The following is a 23,826-nucleotide window of genomic DNA, read 5'->3' as shown; positions in this document are numbered from 1 at the left end:
CCACATGAAGTGCAACAGCTCATTGCCACCACCTTCTCAGGGTAACTAGGGATGGGCAGCAAAAGCTGGACCAGCCAGCAATGCCCACATACCATGAATTAGTTTCTAAAATAAAAATGCTGCCCTGTCGCTTTTAATTGGCTACTCTGAAGGAAATCACATCAAGCAACTGTTTCCAACACAGTGATGGCACCTCATGCCCATTTAAGCCAGAGGAGGGTACAGAGTTTTGGGTTATGTTTCAGAAATCCGCAGGGAATATCTTCTAGAATATCCACAAAACCAGTTCCCATCATTCCGCCTTTCCAGACTCAGTAGCTGATTTTGGCGAAGGATTGCATGCACCTGACCAACTCTATCATTATTACTGTGAATAGTTGATTTTAGATACCCTGAGCTATAAAGCACCATCACCTTCCATTCTAAGCACAGTGAAAACTTCTCAGTTTCCATTGACACTTTAACTTGAATCCCACCAACAGGCTCTAGATTAATGCCCCATACTCCTTCAGTGTTGCAGTGGTGTGCAGATGTTGAACTCAGAAATCACGATGCAGATTTCAACCTCAGAACTATCTGTCAAAATGCACATAAGACAACACAATTGGCACAATGCAGCAGGCCATTCCTTTTTTTTCTGTGGCTACTTCCCTCAAGAAAGAACTAATGAGGGAACAGTACAAGCAATAAAGATCTGCTGCCAAATATGTTTTGGGAGCGCTTGTTCTGGTCCTACACCTTAATGTGGTTTGCATCTGGTCTGGACTAGTTTTAAGACAGTTCCATGCCTCAGGTTTGAAATCCAAATGATTATTTGGGACAAAATGTGTGTCAGGCGCTTATTGTTGTTCTTTTTCAAAGAAACGAAGGTGGAAATAAGAACATAAGAACTAGGAGCAGGTTTGGTCATCTGGCCCCTTGAGCCTGCTCCGCTATTCGGTACGATCATGGCTGACCTTATCGTTGACTCAGATCCACTTGCCCGCCTGCTCACCATTATCCTTAATCCCTTTACTGTTCAAAAATCGATCTAACTTTGCCTTAAAAACATTCAACGAGGAAACCTCAACTGCTTCACTGGGTGGGGAATCCCACAGATTCACAACCCTTTGGATGAAGAAGTTCCTCCTCAACTCAGCCCTCAATCTGCTCCCTCTTATTTTGAGGCTATGTCCCCTAGTTCTAGTTTCATGTCATTGGAAACAACCACCCTGCTTCCATCTTATTTACTCCTTTCATAATTTTATGTTTCTATAAGATTCCCTCTCATTATAGAAACATAGCCGCCAGAGGAAGTGGTGGAGGCTGGTACAATTCAACATTTAAGAGGCATTTGGATGGGTATATGAATAGGAAGGGTTTGGAGGGATATGGGCTGGGTGCTGGGTATATGAATAGGAAGGGTTTAGAGGGATATGGGCCGGGTGCTGGCAGGTGGGACTAGATTCGGTTGGGATATCTGGTCGGCATGGATGGGTTGGACTGAAGGGTCTGTTTCCATGCTGTACATCTCTATGACTCTATATGCAGATATTATGGTTTAAAAAATGAGGCATAATTAGAACAAGTGCAGTTAATTTTAACACTGTGACATGTTTACCCCAGGCAATAGGGTGTCATGATGGAGTTGGTCGTATAGTGGGGTAATATTACTGAATGAGTTATTCAGAAGCTTAGGCAGGAGCAGGACCAGCAACAGAAATCCAGGTTCCTGGCCCAGCTCTCAATTCCCACTCAGCACTGCAGCCTGCAAATGCCCCCCCCAAATAGGATTCAAATGCACACCCTTTGAGCCTTGGGCCCCAGTTATTGGACCCTCTTATAACCCCTGTCCCAAGCCCCAGGTGGTGAACATGGGTTCAAATCCTGCATCAGCAGCTGTCAATATTTAAAGCCAATGAAGAAAATCTGAAATGAAAGTCTCGTCATCATTGAAAGATGGTGACCATGACAACTTTCATCAATTATTGCAAAAACACTCCTGGGTTCTGAATCTCTTTATTTTTTGTTGGGAAGCAAATATGCCATTTTTCCCTTGTCAGGCCAACAGCAACGACTCTTAACTGTCCTCTGAAATGTCCAAGTTTTGCAGTTCTTCAATACACTGATCTCAACAAGTGGGGATCACAGCACCAGGCACCCGGCTTCGATTCCAACTTTGGGTGACTGTCTGTGTGGAGTTTACACACTCTCTTGAAATGACTCTTAACTGCCCTCTTAACCCCCCCTGCTCAGTTTAAGGGTGAATTAGGCATGCTAAATTGACAATAGTGTCCAGGGATATGCAGGCTAGGTGAATTGGCCACGGGAAATGCAGGGTTATGGGGATAGGGTGGAGCGTGCGATCTGGGTGGAGTGTTCTTCAGTGAGTAGATGCACACTCAATGGGCCAAATGGCCTCTCTTCACACTGTAGAGATTCCATGATTTATTTATCTATGAGTAACATGTGCTGGCTTTGCCAATGGCGCCCACATCCCATGAAAGAATAAAGACATGTCATGGTATCTGAGGAGTGAATTCTCACTCCTAAGTTACACTCCACCACAGAGAGCAGTGGGGCATTTCATTGACCAATCAAGGCACACGTGCTTTTCTTTCCAGAGGCAGCCCAGGAGCTAGATGCTGGAGAAAACCAGAGATCCCCACTGAGGTGTGAACTGGCGAATGGTAAGGCAATGCTGGTTGACCTGCAGACTGAGCAGAAGAGGCGGCGAAGAGAAAGATTAAAGATGGAAGAAGCTGATCTGTGCAGGCAGCTGGAGGTTCGTTGTGTACGTCAAAGAGAACAATGTATGAGTGTCATTGTCTTTTTTTCCCCACAGGATGTCCCATTCCTCATAGCTACTGTTATTCGTCCTGTGCAGCAACCTAATGAATTATCTAACAACTTTGGGTGGCACAATAACTCCGCGATTAGCACTGCTGCCTCACAGCACCAGGCACCTGGCTTCGATTCCAACGTTGGGTGACTGTCTGTATGGAGTTTACACATTCTCCCGGGTTTCCTCCGGGTGCTCCAGTTTCCTCCCGCAGTGATGTGCAGATCAGGTGGATTGGCCGTGCTAAATTGCCCATAGTGTCCATGAACAGAGAGGCTAGGTGAATTGGCCATGGGAAATGCAGGGTTATGGGATTGGGTGGAGTGCGGGATCAGGGTGGGGTGCTCTTCAGAGGGTAGGTGTAGACTCGATGGGCCAAGTGGCCTCTCTCCGCACTTTAGGGATTCCATGATTTATTTATCTATATTAAATGCCACAGGAAATTAAAAGGTTTGCAGATTCAGAAATAAATGACGATACAACAATCTCAGTTAAGGAACTCGGCAGTATTTCTAAGACTGGCAACTGTTGTATCTAGCATTAAGAAGCCAGTCAAACTGGAAGAGTGATAATTGTTTGTAATGTCAGCCAATCTTTGACTGCAGCATTACTTTAATGTTATCCTCGTGTCTGTGTTTTGACTATTTACCTCGCCTTTGAGACAGTAACATTTGGTCATTCCTGCTGTTTTTTTACTTCCCCTAGGAGTACGACGCCTTCATCACTAAGACACAGGCTGAACTGATGTCAGATGCTGAATTTTACCTCATTTCAAAGCCACAAATTAAAGCCCCTATTGCAGCCCTGCACAAGCCTTTCCCTCAGCTACTGAGGTACTGAGATTACAAAAAAAATTACAAGTAGATCTTGAAAGTCTGGAGGACATTATTAATCTCTGGACATGATTTGTGTCACATTGTGTCTGTTGAAATCTACTCTGCAAATGATTGTCCTGCATTAGAGCATTAGAATTGTAGGTCCTGAGCTAGTGGTTGGCAAGGTCAATGGCAGATGTCGTCCCACATTGTCTGAGTGGGAGGGACTGAGAATAGTTCTGTTGGGTTTTCTTCTCCTGATTGCTGTCCATAGGTCACACGCTGGAGTGTCACAGAATGTCTTTGTTATCATTAGTTTTAATGTCCTGAACGCTAACAGTGAATTTTGAGACAGTCATTCAGGGAAGAGCACAGTGCAGAGTCCTCCAGACCATAAGACATAGGAGTAGAAATTGGGCCATTCAGCCCATCGAGTCTGCTCTGCCATTCTGGTATGTTTCTTAACCCCATTCTCACTCCGCCTCCCCATAACTCTTGATCTCCTTTACAATCAAGAATCTATCTATCTCAGTTTTAAATATGCCCAATGACCTGGCCTCCACAGCCTTCTGTGGCAGTGAATTCCATAGATTCACCACTCTCTGGCTGAAGAAGTTTTTCCTTATCTCCATTCTAAAAGGTCTTCCCTTTACTCTAAGGTCGTGTCAAGAGACCCCCCGCCACAGCCTTCTGAACTCCATCCAGTGTAGACCCACAGTCCTCAAACGTTCCTCATATGTTAAGCTTTTCAGTCTTGGGACCATTCTCGTGAACCTCCTCTGAACACAATCCAGGATCAGTACATCCTTCCTGAGATATGAGGCCCAACACTGCGTATAATACTCTAAATGTAGCCTAAATCCTATGGGTACTGCTAACCTCAGCTGCCTTAATCTCTCTCCTTAAAAAGGTTTCCTTACCCTTGCTCCTAATACTGCCTCAAATGTTTGCCTCTTGGTCTCAAGCCTCTCCTTGCTCCCAACTAACCTCTTATGAGTGTGGATCTGAAAATGGAGATGCCCACATCCACAGGCCAAATGCATTACACTGGAACAGGTTTTTTAAAGCCGGGATGAATAAAACCACCAGAGTTAAGCCTTTGAGGTTGCAACTCCTTTACTCCCTGTCTTACGAGGAAGTAGTCAAAATAGTTGATTTCCTACCTTCCAAAGCCACTTTTGCAAAGTTGTTTAGTCACTGTCCTCTCCTCCCTTTGGCTGCTGTTACGCCAGATCATGAACTAATGAGCAGCATTGAGGCAGGAGAACAGAAAGAATCAAAAGGAGAATGAGACAAATGCGTCAAGAAAGCAAAAGAAAAGGGACCAGCGATTGAAAATGTTGAGAGAACACAGAAACACTTGAGCAGGTTCCTTAAATCTGTAACACAATTCAGTGAGATTATGGCTGAACCTCCCCTTTCAACTCGAACTTGATCAAAACATGGGACACATGTGCTCTCGGTGCTGGGGTGGTAAAGTCACTGGGCTGCTCAACCTGAATCCCAGCTAATGCCCTGGGGACATGGATTTAAATCCCACCAAGGCAGGTTGTGAAAACTGAGATCAGTAAAAGTCTGGAATCAAGGTAAGTTGGCCAAATGGTGACTATGTTGATTACAGTAAAAACCCATCAATGTCCTTTAGGGACGGAAATCTGCCGTTCTTACCTGGTCTGGTCTACACATGACTACAGATGCATAGCAATATTGTTGACTCTTAGCTGCCCTCTGAAATAGTCCTAATCTGGTCAAGATGTAGTTCAGGCAATAAATGCCAGCCCAGCCAGCAATACCCACATCCCATGAATGAACAAAATAAAGAGCCCTTTTGGGCCTGCACTGTCTTTCAATAATCCAACTCAGTGCCCTGTTCTTGCTTTCTTTCCTTCCCCTTTTATCTCTTTAGCCATAAGAATGATAACTACCTCCCTCTTGAAAACACTCAATGTTTTTGACTCAGCCACTTTGTGTGGCAGGTAATTCCAAAGGCTCACCACTCTCTGGGATGTTTCCCTGTATTTCAGGGAACTATTGAGCACAGCACTGGGAGTGAGAATTCCTAAAAGGAACTTCCTCCTCTTCTCAGCTAATTCTCCAACCAACTCTCCAACCACGGCTAGCAATTTACCTTGTCAAACCCTCCCCAAGTGCTACTCATTTCAATGAGATGAAAACAAAGAAGAAATTAGATAAATGAGAAAAACGAAGCAAGAAACGGAACCACAATTTGAGCTAGTGACCAACACTGCTCTCTGAATGTGTGCCAAATTGGTTCCCTTTTAATTTCTCATCCTCTCTGCCTGTAGTGAATCTGGATCCTTCCTCTTTCCTAACCTTCTCATTTCAATTTTGTCAAGGTTATTATCTTGAGCAAAATGACCAGCTGTTTAACTGCTGGTAAAATCTCATGTGAATTATTTTTTACAATGTGTGAGAGCAGTTGTTAACAGAAAATCTCTTTTTTTTTTGCTGAGGTCTACCATTCTGAAATATCCAGCAAAACCAAGTGCTGAGATCCTTCAATCACAAAACCTACCTTCAAAGCGAGGTAGGGAGACATACAATGATTGATAAAATAATTCATATTTGTAAGATTTGCCGTCAAACAGTGTTGAACATGCTCTTACCTTACTCTTATTGCATTTCAGGTGAAAAGTATAATGGTGTGGAAGAGATATCAAAGCAGCAAGAGATAATAGGATCTGTGCATGCAAGTTGTCCACTGAGTAAGTCTCAGATTAGTGACCAACCATCTCAATACCCTGTCTCCCAGCTTCTACCTTCCTCTGTGCCAGATGATGGGAATCTGTGTGTGGAAAGCCAATTAGAAATGCTAACTCATTGTGGGTCTGCAGAATCATCACGAAGTTCAGACATAGTTATTGAGTCTTCAGACTCATCTGACAACTGCAAGGAAGAAATCCTGAGTTATAGCAAGTTGGACAATTCAGCTTGCAAGCGGACTAAAGACACTGACAACACTTTGACTGAAAAGTCTTCTATCCTACTTGAGACAGACGGAAATGAGATGATATTGTCATCAAAACCGGCAGGATCATTGTTTGGAAGGAATCCCCAGTTGCAACTCCATGATGCCTGGATTGATATTGCTCCCCAAGCAGCAGATAATTTATTGCAAGCCTCTGCCCACAACTTATTGAGTAACACCATCAGCCTGGAAGCTGAAGAAAGACTGGAACATGAGAATATGCAACCAGATTGTGTTGTCAAAAATTCAGAAGGCACCAAACATTGGTTTGCATTGCCTAATCATTCTAGAAAGGTCTTTGCCTCTGGGGCTCCTGCGAGCTTCCAGACCTCATCGCAGGTCCCAATGGCACAGAGTGAAATGGTTAAACCTGAAATAGAGGTAGATTTTGAGGAAGGGACAGCTGCTGGACTGTTCCTTCAAAAGGAAGATAATTTTTGGGAACCAACTGCAACTCCACCTTCCCTGAGAAGCAGACTTGACCTGAACAAGAGTGCAGCTTTAGCATCTTCTCAAATGGCTCCTGCCATTGGCTGCTGGACTGCAGAGATAATTTCACCAGTGCTCCCTCTGCCGTTCCTGAATGGCTTTGCTAATACTGAAGAAAACTCAAAAGGCCAAGTCTTGGGCCCATTATCCAATGAGGTGATGCATTCACCTGCAAATGGTACTTTGTGCACAAATGGTAATATGCTATCTTCATTGGAACAAGCAAATCCATTAAGAAGTGAAACAGTTGAAGAAATGGCCCTGCATAGAGTCGGGGGGTCACCTGGGTCTGACGACATTGCATCCAAAAGTGATGCGTTGCTCCCTTTGAATGCAAAGCAAAAATCAGAGATGTTACCTCCAGTTTTAAAGGAAGAAGATCTAGTTTCACTCAAAGGAATTAGCTTATTAGCTCTGGGGGAACAGCCATCTCCTGTGGAAGAAATCTCACCTATCAACGAGGAGCTGCTATCTTCAATTGAGGAAGACAGCATCTTCAATACAAGAGAGTTAAGCTCTCCAATTTATGAATTAATGTTATGTGAAAGTGAAACTTTTCTAATTCCAGATGAAATTGATATTGCTGTTGAAACCAAAAATGTTCCTCCATCACTTGAAGAAAATATTTTCCTTGTGAGCAATAAGCTTCCATCCTCAATTAGAGAAAATACCTTTGATAGAACTGAAGGTCTACAACCACCATCTGTCGGTAACTCTTCATTAAATGAAGAGTTACCACCTTTAAGTGAAAAAGACAGTGTGATGAACGCTGATGATTTCACTACTCTTCTTCCTCCTCCTATTGAAGCACTAGAAGAAGAAAAGGTTGATGCTATGAATGACAAACTCAAGCACCCATTAAAAATAAGTGGAGAAGAAACCGGCACACAGTTGGATGAGGAAAACATTTTTTCTGAATCATTAAGAATTCACATACTTCAAACGGACCAACAAGTGGCAGACCCTATAAAGAACAATCATGTTGGAGACCAGATGCAAGTTAGCCACGGAGAGTCTGATACTTTACGGTGTGAAAGATCATTTGACCAGGGCTGCTGTGCTGGTGTGGAAGGAGACCGTGATGAAGTCTTCAGGGGAGGGATGTGTTTTGAATATATGAATAATTTTGATGGTTTTAACGCTCCTGGCAATCCATGGGCTGATTATGAATTTGACACAGTTGTCACAAGTGACAAAGACTGTGATGCAGTATATGACCAAAACTACCAAAAACTGGACAACCAATTGAAAGAAGCTCATGGCTTTGAAGAAATATCTGAAGAGAAGGGAAATGAGAAGCAAAATACTTCCCAGCTGAAGGTCAAAAAGCCAATTTCCTGCCATCTTGGCCAGGGAGATATAGATCCAGGCAGTTTGGACAAGCCCGCACTAGAGCAGATCATTCTGGAGTGTGCGAAATCCGTGGAATCATTTGTTGACTGTCAAGATTTGCTGGATGCAGAAGTGGAACGAGAATTGCATTTGGACTTCCATGTCAATGTAGGAGATTTAGACCACCCACAGATATTACAACATCCTCGGGGTAAGGGCAGTGAACAGTTAGTGAATGAAGTTACAGAACATCTCACGGAATATCTGGGGGAAGAAACTTTGGATAAAGTGACTGGGATCTCAGGGCAGCAAAATCAGAGCAGCAAAGAGATGAAAGGAACGAAGCTTGATGGACATCAAAACACTCAAGACTGTCTTAAATTTGCTCAGCAAAGCAGCAGTCCACTTAAAGGACAAAGAGATCATGACAAATACATTATAAGTGTTCCTAACCTTTCAAAAACAAACTGTATACAACTGAAAGATCCAATTAGAATTGCAAAGGAAGGCTGTCATGAAGAAAGCATTGAAAATGTGACTGAAAATTTGATAGAAAAATTGGTGGATGATGCAGCAAAGGAATATACCCAAATCAAGAGCAAACACAGGGGAAAATTAGACGCAAACAATATCCTGTGTCCTCAGGCTACGGTGAATTGGGCTGTAAGTAAATACACTGTTATACATAGCTAAGAGAAAGCATTTCAACCTAATTAGTAGAAAAACTACAATGGAATTTAGGTATTATGTTTTAAGCAACTAGTTGCTACGGTCTGGAATGCACTGCCTGGTGGTGTGGCAGAAGCAGATTCAATTGTAACCTTCAAAAGGGACTTGGATATGTATTTATAAGTTGAAGAATTGCAAGGCTATGTGAAAAGATTTGGAGAAGGGGGCAACAAAATAGATGCATCTCTTAAAGAGAAAGACATCATCTGTAAACTGGTGTTCTACTAGACTGTAATGCCCATGCAATTTTCCTGAGTATACAGGAATACTACTGATCAAGTGAGGTATTTTTCACCCATTCCAGTGATTGAGATAGACATTAAAGTGGAGTGACTGGAAAGAACCGAAGATCTTCTTCATGTCTTGGCCGAAATTCCTCCCTGAATCAAATTGTTTTTGAAATGTTTCTGATTTAGAATAATTTCTTCATTTGGCTTTATAACAGTCATTATTGCATTTCAAAGATTCATTCATTCTGCAAAGTAATTTGAAACATCTTGATACGAAAGGCAATATCGAAATGTGCCTGGCTATTCAGCCTATGATACTTTCTTTAACTCTGTGGGAAAAATGCCTCATACCTTATTTCTGTGTCTATATTTTGGTTAGAGATGAGGAAATATTTCTTCACTGAAAGGGTAGTGAATGTATGGAATGGAGTCCATAAGGTATAGGAGCAGAAGTAGGCCATTCAGCCCATCAAGTCTATTCCACCGTTCAATTAAATCATAGCTGATCAGATAATCCTCAATTCCACTTGGCTGCCTTTTCCGTATAACCCTTGATTCCCTTGCTGGTTAAAATTCTGTCTATCTCAGCCATGAATATCCTTAATGATCCAACCTCAACAGCTCTCGGTGCTAAAAAGATTCCACAAATTCACTACCATCTGAGAGAAGGAAGTCTTCCTCATCTCTGTATAAATGCGCGACCCCAGATTCAGAGATTATGCCCTCTGGTCATAGGCTGTCTCATAAGAGGAAATGACATTTCCTGGCAAGACCTCCCCCGCCCCACTGCCAAGACTATTTTTTCCAATAAGGTCATTTGCATTCTTCTATATTCCAAAAAGTACAAAAATCTGTGGAAGCCAAGTCACTGAATATATTCAAGGAAGAGAAATACTTTTTACATTTTAAAGGTGTCAAGTGGTGCAGATGAAAGCAGGAATATGACGTTGAGAAAGAGGACCAGCCATGATCATATTGGATGGCAGAACAGGCTCAAGGACAGAGTGACCATTCCTGCCCTGAGTTTCTATGTTCCGAGGAGTCACATTTCTTAAGATCATACAGACATAAAAATGAGAAACAGAAGTAGGCAATTCAGCCCCTCAAACCTGTTCCGCAATTCACTGCAATCATGGCTGATCTCATCTCAGCCTCATCTCCATTTTTCTGCCCATTCTCCAATTCCACAGAATCACAAACCTTTGGGAGAAGTAATTTCACCTCATCTCTGTTTTAAATCCTCCACCACTTCTCATAAAATCGTGACTTCTCATTCTTTCATAGAAACACCCATTCTATGTCTACTTTGTCAATCCCCTTGAATAGCTGACCTACCTCAATTGGATCCCTCACATTGTTCTAAACTCTAGAGAGTACAGGCTTGAACTGCTCAATTTCTTTTCATAAGACAAATCCCTCATCTCTGGAATCTATCTATTAAACCTCCTCCGAACTGCCTCCAATGTACTGACATCGATCCTCAAGTAAGGGAACTAAAACTGCACTAATATTCCAGGTGGGGTCCCACTAATTCCTTGAAGAGTTACAGGAACACTTCCCTACTTCAATATTATATTCCTGTAGCAATAAAAGCCAAAATTCCTTTTTTCTTTCTTATCTGCTGTACCTGCATACTAGCTTTCTGTGATTCATGCACAACAATACCCAGATCCCTCTGTACTGAAGCACTCTGAACTTTCTATTTAGATAATAAGTTGTATTTCTTTTGCTCCAATCAAAATGGACAATCTCACAATTATCCATGTGAAACTTCATCTGCCAGATTTTGCCCCATTCTCCTGACCTATTCATATCCATTTGTAAAATTCTTATTTCTTTATTGCAACTTACTTTCCCACCTATTTTAGTGCCACCTGCAGATTTGGCTTAGTATTTTCTGTACTCCATGGGACCTGTAATGAAGATCATAAAGCACTTGACATTGATGCATTGTGTCATTCCAGTCACTTTAAGGATGAGTTTGCACATCTATCTAACCTTCCTCCCCACCCCACCCCAAAACTTGGTGCCAACTGTGGAGTATTCTCACCTCTTAAGTCGAAAGATCATGGATTTGAATTCCATTCCAGAAATGTGACCTTGTAATCAAGGTTGACATGCCTGATGCAGTACCGTTACAGCTACTGCCTTTCAGTCAGAATACTAAATTAAACAAAAGGTTCTCTTTAGCTCTCAGGTGATCTTCTGGAAAACTATTTTGAGAAGAACTAGGTTATTCCTGATGTTTTGCCTGATATTTGTTCCTAAGCCGCTTCATGAAAACAGAGCTCATTATTGCATTCTTGTTTTTGGGAGCTTGCTGTGCTCAAACTGACTGCTGCATCTCCTACATTACATCTATAACTACTCTTGTAAAAACACACAATTTAGAACAAAGCTCTTCAGGACATTCTGAAGTGTTGAATGTAATATAAACATGCTATGTACACTATACCCTAATTTAATTCAGGTTTGCTGTCTATTGTGTTGTCTTTCTCTTGCAAGTCACTCGATGAGACTTTTAACACGGATATTTTTGAAGGCAGCCAGGATGTCAGCTGTGAAAAATGCAAAGGATTCCAGCCTTTCCCAGACAGTAAAACTCCAGGACAAAGGTTTGCATTGGACAGGTGGTGCTCGGGAATTCGTAGGAAGCCAAAGGAAGCTATTTTTGCTGTACCTTATAACCTCATGGATGTTCAGCAGTGGGTTGATAAAGCCATCAATGTCCTGTGGAACCAATGTTGCCGTGTTCAAGACAACATGATTAATGTGTCTGAGAATCGAGAGCAGACTGATGAGAAGGATGGTGATGCAGAAAGCAAGGGAGTGCACAAGCAGGTGGACATCAAGTCTTTAAGTTGCATTCTCAATATTTGGGGATATGAAAGCATCTCACAGTCAAGTTAAGCTAAAGTATAAAATACAAAGTGTTGTACTTGCTGGAAATCTGTGGAGAGAGAAGCAAAGTTCACATTTAAAGTCTGTGACCAGCCATAATAACATTTTAGGTTTGAGATTTTCTGATGAATGGCTTTAGTCTTGCCTCATTAACTCTGTTTCTCTCTCCACAGATGTTGCTAGGAGTTTCCAGCGTTTTCTGTTTTGTTATTTAACTAAGGATATGTAGCCTTCAGTGGGCAATGCCAGTATGTAATGGAAATGCATTTATGGGGAAGAGAAATAAACATAAGGGAAAAAAATAATAGGAGGATATCTGAATAGGGTTAACTGAAGACAGGTGGGAAGAAGAAGCTAATGTGGTACATAAAAGGAAGCTTGACTACTTAGGCAAATTGTCTATTTCTGTATTCTACATTCTCCGTAGTTCTGCCACATGGAGCAAAACGCTCTAATTATACAAAAGTAGATCGCTGCAGACGCTGGAAATCTGAAATGAAAACAGGAAGTGCTAAAATACTCAACAGCTATCATGGCATCTGTGGAGAGAAAAACAGAAAGGGAATTAAAGTCAAATGATGACCATGAAGCCATTTTTGATTGTCAGGAAAGAAACATCTAGTTCAAAAATGTCTTTTAGGGACCGAAACTGTTGTCCTTATCTGGTTTGGCCTACATGTGACTCCAGACCCACAGTCTGGGTAAATAGGGATGGACAATAAATGCTGGCCCAGCCATTGGTGCCCACATCCCATGAATGAATAAACAAAAAAGTAACTGTTATGTGTTTCGAAAGCTTAACTAAAAATTAAGTGGTTTGGGACATTCTTTTTTAGACGATTGCCATGATTAGGAACAGGATGAAAGCAGAAAAAAAGGCTTCTCACAAGAGATGCTCGGTCACTAAGGTGGATGACTATTAGATGAAAGTGTCTCAGAATCTGAGCCAGCTGCAGCTCCTTTTACTCCTTGTGTTCTGCTAAACGAGAATCCCAGCCTCAGTGAAAAGTGATTTTTTTTATACGTGACACCAAACAGGGAAGACATAGTCTCAGCAGACATGAAACTGTGACGGTTTAACTCTTTCCCCAGCTTAGTTTCTTCTAGAATGCCCAAATGGTGCAAAAATCAGAAACATGCATCATTTTTCAGCACTTTTGTCAACTAGATTTAAGACAGATGTCAGAGGCAGGTTCTTTACGCAGAGAGCGGTAAGGGCGTGGAATGCCCTACCTGCCAATGTAGTTAACTCAGCCACATTAGGGAGATTTAAACAATCCTTGGATAAGCACATGGATGATGATGGGGTAGTGTAGGGGTGAGCTTAGGTGAGTTCACAGGTCGACGCAACATCAAGGGCTGAAGGCCTGTTCTGCGCTGTATCATTCTATATTCTATATCAGACTTTATTCTGTTCTCTTATTTACCCAGGTCATTTTTGATTTGACTTCTGATCTTTTTCAAAACCTCTTAATGAAGGAGCCAATGTCCAAATCATACTCATGGCTGACACACAAGTCCTGGGCTGGACTCTTATCTGGCTGTGTACCTGATACACAGCAGCAAAGGCAAATGAAGGTACAACAACAGATTTCCTTCTGAACTTGAACATTTTACTCAGTGACAAATACTGCTTTGGTCTAAAAAATGACTTTGATATCCTGAGATTATGTAAGATTATATCAACCCAAATTTCTCCATCTCTTTCCTTCCATTATTTGTTCCACTCTTCCTCCTGTCCTTTCTTCATCCTCTTCTCTCCCACTCTCCATCCTTTCATCTATCTATTCTTACTTGAGTTCTTCCTTTTTTCTGCCCTTCTTTCCCCCTCTCTCATTCCTTCCTTATAGCCTTCTGTTGTTCTCACCATCTCTCTCTTTTCTTTTTTCTGTCCTTCTCTTTATCACACTCTTACTGTCCTCTACCACCCTTCTTTCCATTCATTTTCATCCTTCCTTCTCTCTCCTTCCTTCCAGCCTTCCCCATCTCATCTTACTTTTCTATCTTTTTCATGAACTGACAGAAACGTCGCTATCTATTGTGAACTTTGTTCTTGATTTCCCAGAGTGGGATGTTGGCAGGTATGTTATAATCCTTAGGAATATGTTTTGGCTCTGGAGGTGAGAAAGTGTATAAGGTATGAGCAGGTGGAGAAAGAGTAAGTTTTGGGTTGCGTGACAAAGGCTCAGCGAGCATGACTTTGACCAGATAAGAACTTGCAGTAAACAATAAGGTGCTGGAGCCAAAGGCAGTGGTTTAACGAGGTAAAGAACATCCATTGTATAATGCCAGTTAATGAGTTGAGGAACATCCATTGTGAAATGCCAGATGACTTAATCTTTACAGTTGATGCTCGCTGATTGTAACGTTCACCCAATCAATATAGATGTTGCCTTATTTGGATGCTGCTCCCTGTAAGTGACCATAAAATTCCTTAAGAATCTGCTGTTTGAGAGAAGACCGAGAACTCATGTCCCTGGGCATATGGGCAATGGCTCTCTCTCTCTCTCTAGGGCCCAGAATAAAGATGAAGAAGGTAAAGCCATACTGTGTCTCTGAGTGTTTGCTTCGACGGATACGGGGACAGGGAAACGGGATGACAGAGGGACGTCAGAGGTTTACAAGGATAATACCTGGAGTTCAGAAGTTAAGTAATGAGGAATGATTAGACAAATTAGGCCTTTATTCCCTAGAATTTAGAAAGTTAAGGGATGATCTAGTCAAAGTGTTCAGGATATTAACAGGAAAGGACAGGATAAATAAAGATAAACAATTTTCATTTGGAGAAGATTCCAGAACCAGGGGACATAGTCTAAGAATTAGGGCCGGGCCATTCAGGAGTGATATTAAAAACCACTTCTACCCACAAAGATGTTTGGAATTCTCTTCCTCAAATGACAATGTTAATTCAATTGATAAATTTAAATCTGAGATGATTTTTTTGAGCTAAGATATCAAGGGATATTGGCCCAGTGCAGAAATATGTAGTTAGGCCACACACCAGCCAAGATCTTATTGAATGGTGGATCAGGCTCAAGGGGCTGAATGGCCTACTCCTGCTCCAATGTTCCTATGTAATGAGTTGACCTGACAAGAAGGTCACCTGACAAATACTGACATAAATCCTTGAGGGGTTGAGTGCTTATTTGTCCTCAGGGTGTCCAATATTGACAGAGCCCATTTAAATATTCCAAATGTCTGTGCAGTATATCACTGAACAATCATGTCGTTAAGATACCAGATAATTGTTTGAACAGTACAGCAAACTATTTCAAGGTGCCCCTCTGTTTAAAAGAAACTTTGTCAGAATGTTTCCTTAGGATGATTTAAAGGTTGTGACCACAAAATAATCTTTTTAAAATTTTCTTTGAAGTCATTCATCCAACGCCAAGTTGCCAAGTTACTAAATCTGGATAGAAATGACCTGGAAATGAGAGAAAAGCTCCAGCAACTGACAAAGTATTGCAAGAGCAAAAGGGACCGGGTTGACATTATCCTGGTAAGCATGTGGTGAATGTCAGTTGTCTTCATCAAGTCATGGTTGGAGTGAGTGAAAGGACGTTGGAGAAATGACCAGCCTGTCCACCAAACTGCACTTGGTCATCATACGTCACTTTTATCTAGGAATCTTAAAGGGTAGTGTATTGTGGTGGGAGTGATAGAGGCGATGCAGAAAGTCAATTTTGTTATAACTTGGGGAGGCAGTGGTGTAATGGTAATGTCAATGAGTTAGTAATCCATAACACGGGTTAATATTCTGGGGACAATGGTTCAATTTCCACTATGGCAGTTGGTGAAATTTGAATTCAATAAAACAAATCTGTCGTAAAAAGCTCTCTGGTTGACTAATATCCTTTAGGGAAAGAAATCTACCATCCTTACCCAGTTTGACTCCAGACCTACAACAATGTGATTGGCCCTTCTGGGCAATTAGGAGTGGGTCATAAATGCTGGCCTAGCCAGTTGACACCCACATCCCATGAGCAACTAAAGAAAACATAAATATATTCTGGTTGGGGTACTGATCTCTATTTCATTGATGAACAAGGCAGCAGAGTCTGAGAACAGTCACTGCATATAAAGTCTCAATTTTCCAGACAGACCGTACTCATTTCATCCAACTCTGATGCCTGAAGGATTAATTGAATTCTGATGTGATTCAAATTCAATATCTTCTCCATTAACACTAGCATTAAGACTACTAATCAAACATCCTCTTTGAGCAACTGATTGGTTGCATGATGCTTCCTATTGCAAAATGAACTGTTTCCAAATTTACTAATATTTCTTGATACTTTTTGCTGTGTTTTATAGATCTCTCATGCGATTGTGATATTGAGGCAGAATTTTCGAAAGAATAATTCACCGGACACTTTCTCTGCCATGGCCATCTTTATAATTTAGAAAGAAGGCTGTCAATTTACCAGCATGGCTGTTCCAATGATATTCTCTCGCCATGGATAATTAGATTGGTGACAGTGGTTGACTCTTCCCACTGTACCTTCTTCCCCCTTTTCTTGAAGATAAAGGCATAAGCCTTTTCTTGCTATATGGAGTGGGACAACCTACGTCATTAGTAAATCTTGGTGTTTCCATGCAAATTTAAAACCAAGAAAATCATTATCAAACACTATATCTAATAAAAAAAACTTACACTAATCTCTGCCTAAAGAGCAATGCCCAGGTGCTGGTATTTGAACATCTCTGAGTCCATTGCACTGCAAGCTCACTCTGGTGTCATGAATGCTTGGCAATCAAGTATTGGCTGATTTGGGCTTGTTATAACACAGGGTAAACCCTCCTGCTTAATTTAAACTAGCATAATACAGAAAAGATTTATCCAATGTAGTAATCTGTGAAAATTTGAGAGGCCAAGAACTATTTAAAAATTAACAACTTTATTTCTTAACATATAACAAAGAATAATTAGCTAACAACTATTTACAACTCCTTCCTTTAGCCTATCTTTTACTTTCCCTTCTATAATGCTAGTCCAATAAAAAACCCCAATTAAGATTTACTGAAAAATTCAAATTTCAAAACCAGCCAGCTTTCAAATCTTCTCTATGCAGGTTTACTCTCCAGGTCAGTGTTGATGTTCTTCTTTGTGCAAGTTCCTTCTCAAGACAGGTATCTGTCAGACAGTTCTGACTAGCATTCTACATCTGTTGATCTTTTGGCAGTTCTCTCCCAACTGTTCAATTTTTCCCAGTCTTACACCCAAAAACATCAGATTGTGTTATTGGCTTTTAATATTGTCAATACATTAAATTCAAACTTGATTGAAAGTTGATATTTTGGGGTATAATTTAAACTGATTGGCTGAATTTGAATTTGTCTTTGTCTCCAGGCAACCAGCTACACTAACTGCTGGACCAAAAGGTTACATTGTATCTTGTTCAGAACACTTGGTGCTGTCAGGTAGTTCTGCTAGCTTTTAACTTTCTTAAAGGTACAGTACAGCCACATCTTCATAACAGGCTAGCATATTTTTTTGAGCTCTGACTTTCCAGTGTAATTGTCCCTTCGCCAGCGGGCGACTCCTAATTTCAGTTGGAAGATGATACTTTTCTGAACCAAGGAAAGCACAATGTTTCAGGGGACTGACTTTGTCACCTTTGCATACCTCCAGAGAGAGAGACAGGCAGATAGACAGACAGTCCACCTGCTCAATCTAAGCTAAGGGGTTAGAATCATCCAGGCCTACATGGTGTATAGAAGAACAGAGAGGAATATAACTTAATTTGCTTAAGGCATGGGATTGGGAGACAGAATTGACCATTAGGTTAACACATTCAGAGTAAACAGTTAACGGATTCCCAGAATCCATCCTTGCCATTCCCCTCAAGATTTGACATGTTTCAATAAGTTCACTTGTCATTCTTCAAAGCTCCAATTGATGTGGACATAGGCTGTTCAATCTTTCTTCATAAGACAAGCTCTTCATCCCAGGATGAGTACTGTGAACTTTATCTGAACCTTTCCAAATAAGGACACCAAAACTGTACACAGTACCCAAATGTGGTCTCACCTTTACCCTGTATAGCTGCAGTAAAATTTCCCAACTTTTTATATTCCATTCCCCTTACAAGAACTGACGACTCCCCATTTCCCTTTGAATCACTTTCTGAATGTTTATATTAACTGTTTGTGATTCATGTACCTGGGCACCCAGATTCCTCTGTCCAAAGAGTTTTGCAATCTCTCTATTCTCTAATAATATACTGGTTTTCTATTCTTCCTGCAAACATTGGTAAGTTCACTTTAACCACATCATACTCTATCTGCCAAATTTTTGACAACTCACTTAATCCATATATATCCACTTATCCACATCTTTATCGAGTCTTGATAACTTATGTTCATACTTACTTTGGTGGAATGGAAAAAAAAACTGTCTCACATTTGGTCCCTTCATCCAAAATAGATTATAAATAGTTGAAGACCAAGGGCTATTCTTTGTGGTGCTCCACTGGTTATACATTGCCAACCTGAAGAAGACCCTTTTATTTCTATACTATACTTCCTGCGAGCTAAACAATCTCTTATCCATGCTTATTTGTTATCCCCTACACCATGGGCTCTTATTTCATTACCCACCCCCCTTCATTGTTCAGAAACCTGGAATTGAATTTAGCCTTCTCTGTCATTTCTAACTATTGGTAGTAAACTTCCACAGTCAAATGATCTTCGGACATTTCAATTTCACTTTGATAGCTTTTGGACTACTTTGTCACTGAATCAGAATTTCATTATTTTTCGACCAATGTAAGATTTATTGCATTATTTCTTGCTGGTCAAAATGCACAGGATTAAAGTAATGGGTTTTCGGGCAGCAGACACTGCACAGTCCAGACTGACTGATACGCGCTTCACATAATACAGCCTTGATGCATTAAATTGAAGGCCGCCATTGGCCTCGGATGAGGGTCCCATCTGACGGATGAATCCGTTTTGGAACTGATTGATAGGTCTGGCTATTTTGTTCGGTTCAAATACCTGTTGTAATTGAAACTCTGAGAATCTTTCTAACGTTGATTGAAGCCTGTCCTTGTGCTGAAGGCTCCAGTCAGGCTGGCGAAGGAGGTCATGACAGTCTTCTGTTGCCAAGGAGTGTGCAGTTGCAAGTTTCTATTGGATCTCCTGATGTCAGTTCATTAAATCAGCCAAGGCCTGAGCTGAGCTATGTCAGGGGACTCCATGGTAACCACCAAAAAAAATGATGTTGTTTGTGAGTTTTTATTGCATTCAGGGTGAGTGCAGGAGGTGCATGTTTTTATTGTATTTCTGACTCTTTTTGAGGAGATTACAGAAAGCTTATTATTTCTGTGATGAAGGAAAAGGAGCTGAAGGACTTTGGAAAGATAAATACGATTTTGACTGTTTTGCATTAATGTCGAGCACAAAACAGCCACACACTATTTGGGCCACATGGTCTATATCTCTTTTACCTAGTTATTGATGATGTAAGATTTTGGGCTTCACTTTTAAACTTAGTTGTAAGACTTTAGTGAATTAAAATTATGGATAATTTTAAATTGGTTTACTAGTCCTGAATAGTTAGAAGACGCACTCCAGATACCAACATATCTTCACATGGGGTGTCACAGAATTTATTAAATTTATCAATAAATGCACAAAAGAAACAATACTTGATGCATGCAGTCAGTCTAGTTCGGGGCATCAGCTAGTGACATTGGTTGACGGGACACATTTATCATTCTCTTACGTTGACTTAACTTCTCCTTCTGTCTTCAGTTTACCTTCTTGTCCACAAAACCATAGAAATTGCCACTTATTTGCATCTAAAAGAAGGAGACTATGGCATAGTGGTAATGCCACTAGACAGAAAATCTGTCATCCTTGTCTGATCTACATATGATTTCAGACCTCCAGTAACTTCTCTCTGGGCAATTAGTGATGGGCAATAAATGCTGACCCAACGATGCCCACATCTCATGAATGAATTAAAAAATTACCCTCTGTGCCTGTCCAGAGCTATCATGATCTCAAATTAATTTGCCACTGCATGAACAGCATTTAATCAATCCACATTGACTAAACAATATTTGCCCATTTCCTCACTAGTTCCTTTAAAAGTGATAGTCATCTTAGTGGCATAGCTTTCTATTGTCTCCTGATTCATTTCTTGACATGCTAATCATTTTTGTAATGTCTTTTTGGAATAGCTTATCTTTTTCAACCTAACAACTTCACATATCTTTAATATGGCACCAATGTAGCCATTTGTGTGTCTGTCTTCTCAAGATTAACTATCACCCCAACTAATGATTCACCAAAAATCCAAAGTCTGTCAATAATCTTTAATTAAATGAGCCATGTCTGACGCCACATTTGCAGTTGGTGTGTAAAACAAATTAAAGCCCAAAATAATCATACAGAACAAATATACAAAGGTGTGTTTGAAGTTCTAAAATGAAACCATTTTAAAATGTTCCCATGTCCTCGAGTAAAAGCATTTTACCTCAAAGCATTTTCCCATTTGTTAGTCTAAGTTCATATTAGCCTGAGCTATAGCAATAACCATAAAACCCTAATCCCGTGATCACACTTCTGACCATGAGAAAAGGAAATCTTCCATCTCTGCTAAGTCAGGTTTACATGTAATTCCAGACCCACAGCTATGTGGTTGATTTTGAAATGGCCTAGCAAACCACTCTGTTGTATTGAACAAGGTGGCTTACCTTTAAGGGCAATTCGGAATAGGAAATAAATATTGACCTTGCTAGTGATGCCCACATCTTGGGAATTAATTTAAAAGAGAACAGCAAATACCTTAGTTAAGTCTACGTTGCATGAGGTAACCTCAGCCAGGGTGGTATTCATTTGGCATAAATATCAACTGTGGCTCAGTGCTACAATCAGTTTTAATAGACCTGAGCAAAGAAGAGAAAAAAATGTGCCAGGGTTCCCAATCTTGATCATGACCTCTGTACATGTGGACTGGCGTCAGAAGAAATTCTGATTGTACCATGAAGTGGTGAGTTTTGCAGTTGAACATCTTGATGGAACAAAAGGAATATGCAGATGAGATCTGGCACCTTTCCCAGAATGTCCCAGAATTGGGCTTTGGGAGGTTGAAGTTTTTTTTTAACTTAATTCCAGGGACATCAGCGTTGTTGGTGGAGCAGCAATTATTGCCCATCCCTAGTTGCCCTTGAGAAGGGGGTGGTGAGCTGCCTTCTTAAACTGCTACGTTTCATGTGCTGTAGATACACCCTCAAACTTTTAGGGAGGTCGTTCCAGGATTTTGATCCAATGACACTGAAGGGACATTGATATATTTCCATGTCAGGATGGTGAGTGGCTTGCAGGGGAAACTACAGGGGGTAGTGTTCCCATGTAACTGTTGCCCTTGTACTTCAGTATGTAAGTGGTCATGGGTTTAGAAGGAGCAGTCTAAGGAGCCTTAGTGAATTTCTGCAGTGCATCTTTTAGATAGGACACATGACTACTATTGAACTTCAGTTAAGTAGGGAAAGAAAAGAAACGTAATTGGTTTTCTCAATGTAACATCACTTCCCTCTTTAGATTCAAGAACTCCAAGAGGAAGAGAGCCAATGGGTTGAGTATACTGATGATGAACTAACTGTGAAGATGAAGCTGACTGAGGACATCTTTAACATCTTGGTTCATGACACTGTGGGTGTCCTCAACACCATCTGCGACAGAGGATCAGCAAGACATTCTGTCACCATCTCCAGTATGTAACAGATGAAGGCAACATATTGTTCACACAATTGAATAGATAGACCATCAAGCCAAGGCAAACTTCTGCTAAACCTTCACAACTACCATATAAAGTGCAGATTTTTAAATAAAATCCAAGAAATTCCATGTGGAGGTGAAAAGACTGAATTAATTGATAAAATCTTGATATCATCCAACCACTAGTATTAGCAGTGTATGAAAGGGTATCAATCTTACTGCTGAATCAGAGTTTTGAGTTTGTCATCCCATTCTGGGGCTTTCTGCAATCCAAGGCAAACACTCCAGTGAAATTCTGAAGAGTGCTGCACCTTCAGGAGGTACCCTCAGGTGGGTTTAAAAGATTCACTGCATGACATTGAAGACAAACAGGGAAATCTTCTTTACTCTCCTGACCAATGTTGAAACACCAACCAAAATCACTTGTGGGAGTTTAATGTGCATGAATTGGTTGCTGTGATTCCTGGGGTTACAATATTAGCTAATCTTCAAATAGCTTCATTGCCTTGGACATCTGGAGGTGAAAGGTGCTATATAAATAATAACTATATATTTTCTGTTACTTCTTTCCTTAATGTGTCTTCCCTTCAATTTTTTTCAAGTTTTGCCCCTTTTTTTGCGAATATTATTCCTACAAATTGAAAAACTTTAAAGGGATCTGGTGAGTAATGGGGCTGAAGGTATTTATGTAGTGCTGAATTTTCATGGACAGAGGAGGGAAAGTTTAATGTTAAAGTTTTTTCAATATTATGCAGTTAAGGATATAGGTGCACGCTGAGCTGCAAGGTTCATTTTCCAATGTTTCATCACCATGTTAGATAACATCTTCAGTGAGCCTCAGGATGAAGCACTGGTGGTATAACCCGCTCTGTATTTATGTGTTTGGGTTTCCTTTGGTTTCCTGTGGTGACATCATTTCCTATGGTGATGCCATTTTCTGTTATTTTTCTCAGGGGGTTGTAAATGTATTTGTATTCCAGTTCAAATGCCATGCTTCTAGGAATTCGCGTATGAGTCTATGTTTGGCTTGTCTTAGGATGAATGTGTTTTCCCAGTCAAAGTGGTGTCCTTCCTCATCTGTATAAGATACTAGTGACAATGAGTCATGTCTTTTTGTGGCTAGTTGATGTTCATGTATCCTGATGGCAAGTTTTCTACCAGTTTGTCCAATGTAGTGTTTGTTATAGTTCTTGCAAGGTATTTTGTAAATCTTCTCAAAATTCGCTAACATTATGCAGTTAACTTAATTTGTAAACATGGGGAAGGCCTCTTGCAAATCATACTATTGTCTGTCAGCAACAAACCTGAAGTGCTTTCTGAAATTCTAACAGAGCAGAAGAAGATTTAAAGTATATTTAAAAAGTTCTGCAAAGTTTTAATTCATCGTTCCCACCATCCTAGAATATATTGACAATATAGAGGAAGATTTGTATTTCTATTTTAATTGTTGAATTATCTTGTATTGTCCAAACCTTTGCCACCTTATCATGATTCAATGCACTGTGGAATTTGAGCTGAAGATCACTCACGCATTTTGAGAGCAAGGGGTGGTGCAAAGTAATGATAGCGTACTAACAATGTAGCTAAACAGTTAGTCTAGGGACCCAGACTAATACTGGGAAGGCAAATGTCATCATTTATTTGAATTAATAAATCTGGAATAAAATGGTCATCTTATTAATATTGATCTTTAAATTGCAGGTTGAAGCAAAATTCCAACTGGTTCATTCACTCTCCCCCAGGGAAGGAAATCTGCTGTCCCTGCTTGTCTAGCCTCCATGTATCTCCCAA

At 40.7% G+C, this 23,826-nt stretch overlaps 1 protein-coding gene across 8 annotated transcripts in view; it reads left to right on the top strand.

Moving 5' to 3' along the window:
* LOC122564952 (centrosome-associated protein 350-like) overlaps positions 1-22,878 on the top strand; it is a 155,839-nt gene extending 132,961 nt beyond the window's left edge. For all 8 annotated transcript variants that reach the window (XM_043720497.1, XM_043720498.1, XM_043720496.1 and 5 more), the window contains 8 exons: positions 2,604-2,764; positions 3,527-3,654; positions 6,111-6,184; positions 6,285-9,109; positions 11,911-12,246; positions 13,738-13,884; positions 15,680-15,805; positions 21,859-22,878. In XM_043720497.1, coding sequence (XP_043576432.1) covers positions 2,604-2,764; positions 3,527-3,654; positions 6,111-6,184; positions 6,285-9,109; positions 11,911-12,246; positions 13,738-13,884; positions 15,680-15,805; positions 21,859-22,038 — 3,977 coding nt within the window. In that variant the 3' untranslated portion in view covers positions 22,039-22,878. The remainder of the gene's footprint in view (positions 1-2,603; positions 2,765-3,526; positions 3,655-6,110; positions 6,185-6,284; positions 9,110-11,910; positions 12,247-13,737; positions 13,885-15,679; positions 15,806-21,858) is intronic.
* The last annotated feature ends 948 nt before the right edge of the window (positions 22,879-23,826 follow it).

This window comes from Chiloscyllium plagiosum, chromosome 30 (assembly GCF_004010195.1).
Source record: "Chiloscyllium plagiosum isolate BGI_BamShark_2017 chromosome 30, ASM401019v2, whole genome shotgun sequence".
NCBI classification, from domain to species: Eukaryota; Metazoa; Chordata; class Chondrichthyes; order Orectolobiformes; family Hemiscylliidae; genus Chiloscyllium; species Chiloscyllium plagiosum.
The sequence above is the reverse complement of the archived record's forward strand: the minus strand, read 5'-3'. Positions and strand labels throughout refer to the sequence as shown.